General features: G+C 42.0%; 1 protein-coding gene across 1 annotated transcript in view; it reads left to right on the forward strand.

Annotated features, from left to right (window-relative positions):
- Positions 1-332: 332 nt before the first annotated feature.
- The window catches only part of LOC126398247 (NLR family CARD domain-containing protein 3-like), a 10,175-nt gene continuing 2,710 nt past the window's right edge, over positions 333-7,797 (forward strand). The window contains 10 exon segments of the mRNA XM_050057423.1: positions 333-444; positions 759-872; positions 977-1,072; positions 1,285-1,363; positions 2,632-2,860; positions 3,728-5,471; positions 5,473-5,529; positions 5,634-5,831; positions 6,286-6,459; positions 6,564-6,737. Coding sequence (XP_049913380.1) covers positions 805-872; positions 977-1,072; positions 1,285-1,363; positions 2,632-2,860; positions 3,728-5,471; positions 5,473-5,529; positions 5,634-5,831; positions 6,286-6,459; positions 6,564-6,737 — 2,819 coding nt within the window. The 5' untranslated portion in view covers positions 333-444; positions 759-804.

Raw genomic sequence — 7,797 nt, forward strand, 5'->3', positions numbered from 1 at the left:
ATAATAGCTTGTGCACATGAAAATGAAAATGTGAAAAGTCTTTGGCGATTAGACCCCTACGGGATGGTGTGCTTTAAGGAGGGTGATGAATCCGTAGTCAGCTGACAGCAGCAGAAGAGAGACCAGATTTAAAATCTTGCAGTAACATCCTGATTGGCTGATGGAGGTCATGGCAAAGTTTGATTGGATAGCTAGAAGAGTGAACACCCAAACACAGCTGACTGGAGGAAGCAGTTGTGTGGGAGAGGGAGAATTGTGTTAATGAGCACAGGAAAGTCTTCCTGACTGAACTTACACTGACCTTCATATCATGTCTTGTGTTTAAAGGACGATCCAACAGCAGAAACAGAACTTTCCTCTGTCCAGCTGCGTGTCCTTGAAGAGTAACCAGTCAAAGGGTCGACCTGTTGACTTCAAACATGGACATAAGTCTGATGATCAAAAGTGAGAACTCAGTAGTTTCTGCATAAAGAAGTTTTGGATGCATTTATCAGCATGTTCTTTCTGTCAGGATCAAAAGTGCATAGATGAGACAACACTGCACGCGGCACAGTGTCAGTGAAAAATACCATAAAAACTTTGATTCAGCGTTAAAAGAAAATAAATGAGTAAATCATTAATCTTTGCAGTGAAGCTTGTGGTGCTCATCTGAAACAATCTGGTATTCACCATCTCTGCTTTTGTCCTGTTTGGGACTACGTAGTATTTCAATGAGACATTAAACAGTGTATTTAAGCTGTAACATCCTGTGTTTGCAGGAGGATCAAACAGCAGCAAGACTCTCGTGTATCCAGCTGTGTGTCCATGAAGAGTGACCGGTCAAAGGGTCGACCTGTTGACTTCAAGAGTGGACAGCAATCTGTTGATCCAGGGTGAGAACTGAAAGCTGGATAAAAAAATGTAATATTAGTAAATAGTTAAGCATCCAGGCAGAGTTTATGTCACATGTGAATTACTTGGTGTTGTGTTTAAACAGGGTCTTTCTACAGAGACCAGATCCCTCTGAAATCAGCTGTGTGTCCATGAAGAGTGACCGGTCAAAGGGTCGACCTGTTGACTTCAAGAGTCAAAGGTAAGAATGAACACAGATCTATTCATCACTATGCTGAGAACACTGTCATGTTTGAATACAGAGTACAAGACTTGACTTACCTTCCTCTGTTAAACACACTTTTACATTCAATGATCGGATCAGACTTTAATGTGTTCATCTTGTGTTTCTACCATACAAAATCATCACTGTGTTAAAGATAAATGTTTGAAAATGTGAGAATATTTTCACAGCGTTCAGCAACAGAGCTTCGAGGTTTCCAGTGGTCAGTCTGCCCAGCAGCATCAAACTCACCTGGACTCCATATTCATGGTGTGTAAATGAGCAAGAACAGCTACTGCTAACAACACACAAAGTCATTCTGGTCTTAGCAGTCTCCATTCTGCACCCTGTGGACCAGCAGCCACATCATGTGGTTAACAAAAATTACTTGGACTTCCCCACAGCTCCATTCTTGGTCCTCCTCTGTTCAACATCTACATGGTCACACTAACTCAGATTATGGAAAACAACCAAATATCTTATCAAAATGCAAACACTACACTTATTCATATAAAGATATTACCAGGTGAACTTGGTCCCAGACGAGCACTTCCATTTTTCTTCAGGTAAACAAAGAGAAAACAGTTTGTTTATGGAGCCAAAGAAAAAAGAGTGATTAACGTCAGACTAACATTAAAGATACGCAACCAAACCAGAAATCATGGTGTAGTCCTGGACTTTCATTCATTCATTCTCTCTAACAGCTTATTTTGTTAGGGGTCACAAGGGTGCTGGAGCCTATCACAACTGATATCTCACCCAATGTCAGCTGGGTAGTCCTGGACTTAACACCTAAATTTCCATAGCTACATTAAGACAATGACAAAATCATCCCACTATCACCATACCATTTAGAAAAACTAGAATTTATCTTCAACAGGCTGAACAGTGTTTTTACTTGTCTCAGATCAGACAGCTGATTCAATGTGCTCCTGCTGCAGTTCTCATTAAGACCAGGAGAGACCACATTAGTCCAGCTCTCAGTCTTTACACTGGTTTACTGTGTGTTTACTGTGTGTCAAAGAATTTACTTTAAACTATAACTGTTGCAATTATGGCCAAAGTAAATTTTTGATCTGCTTCATTGTTATGAAGCATCTGGACCTCTCAGGCCATCTGGACGGGTGTGCTTACTGTTCCCAGGGCCTAAACTAAACAAGAACCATTTATAATTCATGCTTCATACATGTGGAGCAAACTCCCCGAATACTTGAGGTCTGCTCTGACTTTACTTCTTTTAAATCTGGGCTGAAAAACTTTTCTGTTTGCAACTCTATCATATTAAATTCAATTTGGGGATACTCATTAATATATTGCACTGTACTGTGATTTTCATCATCCTGTTTTATCAGTTTTACTGTATTTTATCTTATGTTTTTTTTTTTGTCTTTCTTTTCTTTTAACACTGACTTGTGGTTTTTTCTTAATGCATTTTATGTTCCAAGGGAAGTTCTTTGTTGAGGGTGCTGCACGAATGAACTTACCTTTTAACATATTTGTGTTCTGCTAATTTAAATGTGAATATTTATCTATTCCAGCTGCTTGAAGAGAACATTGTCAGTTTTGTGAAGAATGAACTGAATAAATTCCAGAAGGTTCTGAATCCAGATTACCCAGAATACTCCGAGATTCAGAGTGAGAATAAGGAGGTGTTGGATGGTGGTGATGAAGAGCAGAGGAGGAGCAGCAGGGAGGCGTTTCTGAAGATCACACTGCACTTTCTTAGGAGAATGAAACAGGAGGAGCTGGCTGACTGTCTGCAGAGAAGTAAAAGTCTTTGAAATATAATAATATGACCAGAAATAAGTCCAGCATGACAGAAATGTATGTTTCCAATCTTTGTTGTAAATCTTGGGAATTCTTCGTCCATAAAGGACGAGTTAAATAAGTTAAATGAAGTAGAAGAATCTGTAGTTAAACTTTGAAGTTGACTAGTGTGGTTCCAATTACCTTGGAGTGGATCATCCAACATGTTCTCATCCAACCTAGTCAAATGTTGCTGCTTTGTCAGTGGACCTACACATCTAAACACAACTCATTAGGTACCCTCCTCCATAAGAGCACATATCAATTAATAAGAGTTACATGCATTGTGCCATTTTAAAATAAACTTCTGTTTTCACAGGAAATGTTCCGTTTATGCTTGTTACATGCACACAGTCTTTTCTAAGATTAACTCACAACTTAGGTCAAACACTTCATGTTTTAGGGTAATGTCCTGAGGGTTATACAACAAAACTCAAGGAGTGGGTTCCCTTGGGCTCTTCAGTAAGAGTCCAGAGTCTATTCGACCCTGCACCACCCTCCCTCCCACCCTATATGGACTTTCTCACTCTTTATACCTGCCTCCACCCACTGCATATCATACCGCTGAGAAAGGTGCCTCTGTGCATCCATGTCTGACGATGATGTCCACTGACAAGATATTTCACAAGTTGGGAGAGTGAATGGCTCAGTCACCAGTGTGCTTTTTTAGAGGCATCCATACTTCATGATTATGACCATTGTTTTATTTTCTACGCACTCATTTTTCTGAGCAGAAACTCTATCTACCTTTATCTGAATTTAGTGTTCGCACATATCTGGTTTATGAGCAAAGACACATTTTCATTTGGATTTTTTTTTTCCATTCAGGAACTGGTGCTGCAGCTCTCTTATGCCAAAAGAAATTTAAATCTAACCTGCAGAAGAAGTTCCAGTGTGTGTTTGAGGGGATCGCTAAAGCAGGAAACCCAACCCTTCTGAATCAGATCTACACAGAGCTCTACATCACAGAGGGAGGGACTGCAGAGGTCAATGATGAACATGAGGTCAGACAGATTGAAACAGCATCCAGGAAACCAGACAGACCAGAAACAACCATCAGACAAGAAGACATCTTTAAAGCCTCACCTGGAAGAGATGAACCAATCAGAACAGTGATGACAAAGGGAGTGGCTGGCATTGGGAAAACAGTCTTAACACAGAAGTTCACTCTGGACTGGGCTGAAGACAAAGCCAACCAGGACATACAGTTCACATTTCCATTCACTTTCAGAGAGCTGAATGTGCTGAAAGAGAAAAAGTACAGCTTGGTGGAACTTGTTCATCACTTCTTTACTGAAACCAAAGAAGCAGGAATCTGCAGGTTTGAAGAGTTCCAGGTTGTGTTCATCTTTGACGGTCTGGATGAGTGTCGACTTCCTCTGGACTTCCACAACAATGAGATCCTGACTGATGTTACAGAGTCCACCTCAGTGGATGTGCTGCTGACAAACCTCATCAGGGGGAAACTGCTTCCCTCTGCTCGCCTCTGGATAACCACACGACCTGCAGCAGCCAATCAGATCCCTCCTGACTGTGTTGACATGGTGACAGAGGTCAGAGGGTTCACTGACCCACAGAAGGAGGAGTACTTCAGGAAGAGATTCAGAGATGAGGAGCAGGCCAGCAGAATCATCTCCCACATCAAGACATCACGAAGCCTCCACATCATGTGCCACATCCCAGTCTTCTGCTGGATCACTGCTACAGTTCTGGAGGATGTGATGAAGACCAGAGAGGAAGGAGAGCTGCCCAAGACCCTGACTGAGATGTACATCCACTTCCTGGTGGTTCAGTCCAAACTGAAGAATGTCAAGTATCATGGAGGAGCTGAGACAGATCATCAGTGGAGTCCAGAGAGCAGAGAGATGATTGAGTCTCTGGGAAAACTGGCTTTTGATCAGCTAAAGAAAGGCAACCTGATCTTCTATGAATCAGACCTGACAGAGTGTGGCATCGATATCAGAGCAGCCTCAGTGTACTCAGGAGTATTCACACAGATCTTTAAAGAGGAGAGAGGACTGTACCAGGACAAGGTGTTCTGCTTCATCCATCTGAGTGTTCACGAGTTTCTGGCTGCTCTTCATGTCCATCTGACCTTCATCAACTCTGGAGTCACCCTGATGGCAGAAGAACCAACAGGCACCACCCGGCTGCCTAAAGTCTTCAGAGACAAACCTAAACCAACATATCTCCACCAGAGTGCTGTGGACAAGGCCTTACAGAGTCCAAATGGACACCTGGACTTGTTCCTCCGCTTCCTCCTGGGTCTGTCTCTGGAGACCAATCAGAAACACCTACGAGGTCTGCTGACACAGAAAGGAAGTGGCTCAGACACCAATCACAAAACAGTCAAGTACATCACAAAGAAGATTGGTGAGAATCTGTCTGCAGAGAGAAGCATCAACCTGTTCCACTGTCTGAATGAACTTAATGATCGTTCTCTAGTGGAGGAGATCCAGCGGTACCTGAGTTCAGGAAGTCTCTCCAGAGATAAACTCTCATCTGCTCAGTGGTCAGCTCTGGTCTTCATCTTACTGTCATCAGAAAAAGATCTGGACGTGTTTGACCTGAGCTTCAGAGGAGGCTCTTCTGAGGCTGCTGCCAGTGGTCAAAGCCTCCAACAAAGCTCTGTAAGTGAATGACTCATTGAATATATGAATGTCAATATTTGATATGTCTCAGAGGATAAACAGTATTTTCATTGAAACTTGACCATCACTAATTTTTTCTTCAGGCTGAGTGGCTGTAACCTCTCAGAGAGAAGCTGTGAAGCTCTGTCCTCAGTTCTCAGCTCCCAGCTGTCCTCAGTTCTCAGCTCCCAGTCCTCCAGTCTGAGACACCTGGACCTGAGTAACAACGACCTGCAGGAGTCCAGGTTGAACCTGTTGTCTGCTGGACTGAAGAGTCCACACTGTACCCTGGAGACACTTAGGTCAGGTTTAATCTTTAAAATGTAGGGGTGGGAATCACCAAAGGCCCCACGATACAATAGTGACACAATTCTTATTTATATTTATATGACAAAAAAATTTAGTTATTTGGTCTCCATGTATTGATACCATATTGCCACGCAAAATATCGTGAGTATTGATTCTCCACCACCCTTAGTAAAATGGGACAGTTAAGGTATATTATTATGTTAGTCAATTTGCAAGAGAAATGCTTTATTTAAGTGAAAACATTTTTTTTAATTCATTTCTTTTTAATACATTAAAGCACCACATGCCTGTGTGGAACATAAGATGGTTTGGATTAATTAGGGTGATAGCACTGGAAATTTTATGGTTTTGACACTTAATCATGTTTGCCTTGATTCTCACACATGCAGGTATAAATTGCATTAAATATTCAAATAAATTGCAGAAAATATTTTCATTTCTTGATAGGCTGGGTGTATGTAAACTGTCATGGCGAAGCTGTGAGGCTCTGTCCTCAGTTCTCAGCTCCCAGCCCTCCAGTCTTAGAGACCTGGACCTGAGAAACAACGACCTCCAGGATTCAGGAGTGAAGCTGCTGTCTGCTGGATTGGATAGTCCACACTGTACACTGGAAATGTTCGGGTAAGTGATTTGCAGTTTGATAAAGCAATTAGCATTTAAATGCTTTTCATGGTGGTTGATGTCAGTGAGGATTCCTGTCTATTTGCTAAACAACCTTTTTTCAGTCTGTCAGGATGTATGGTCTCAGAGGAAGGCTGTGTTGCTCTGGCCTCAGCTCTGAAGTCCAACCCCTCCCATCTGAGAGAGCTGGACCTGAGCTACAATCATCCAGGAGACTCAGGAGTGAAGCTGCTGACGGCTGGACTGGAGGATCCACTCTGGAGACTGGACACTCTCAGGTACAAGTAAACAGAAAAGAGGTCAGAATTTGTAGGAGAGACAGTTCAGTGAAGTAAATATAAATGTTCATTACAGATCACAGGCATGCAGGTTAACAGGTGATGGGTGATGATCAGACCCAAACTGACTCTTTTAGTCTTTGGAATATCAGCAAAGGTGTTGTCAGAATATTGTTAATAACAGCTGAGAAGGCTGTGGCTGATGAATCTGATAAATGGTAGGGATGGGGAGGTGGAGGGTGTGCAGATATCAGCTGATAGAACAGCTGATACCTCAATTGACAGCACCGGACAATGACAGCCAGAAATTATGAATGAGCATGCAGGTGAGGAGTGAATAGCAGATGGTCTGAGAAATAAATTACAGGTCTAAGCAGGCAAAAGTAAAATCTACCTGACTGAATTCAATCAATCAATCAATTTTATTTATTAAGTCCAATATCATATATCACAATTTGCCTTACAGGGCTTTACAGCATACAATATCCCTCTGTCCTTATGACCCTCACAGCTGATCAGGAAAAACTCCCCAAAAAACCCTTTAATGGGAAAAAAATGGTAGAAACCTCAGGAAGAGCAACTGAGGAGGGATCCCTCTTCCAGGACGGACAGACATGCAATAGATGACGTACAGAACAGATCAACATAATAAATTAACAGTAATCCGTATGACACAATGAGACAGGGAGAGAGAGAGAGACAGAGACAGAGACAGAGAGAGAGAGAGAGAGATGCAGGACAGACGGTAATAACAGTAGCTTACAACTACATTAATGAAAGTAATAATATTATAGTTATAGTTCTGGCTACTGTGGTACAATATGTTGAAAGTATATATTAATATCTGATAGTATACATATGCGACAATAATCATATGTGTATAATAACAGTAGAAGTATGACTAATGACTAATGATAACAGCAGCAGCAGGAGGCATCTGGCAGGACCACGGCAGCAGCACAACCACACACGTCACACTATCCAGGCACCGCTGTGATATGAGTTAACCTGAGAGACAGTGGAGCACAAAGGCTCCGGAGAAGAAGCCGAGTTAGTGACA

Source organism: Epinephelus moara, chromosome 12 (assembly GCF_006386435.1).
Source record: "Epinephelus moara isolate mb chromosome 12, YSFRI_EMoa_1.0, whole genome shotgun sequence".
Taxonomy (NCBI): Eukaryota; Metazoa; Chordata; class Actinopteri; order Perciformes; family Serranidae; genus Epinephelus; species Epinephelus moara.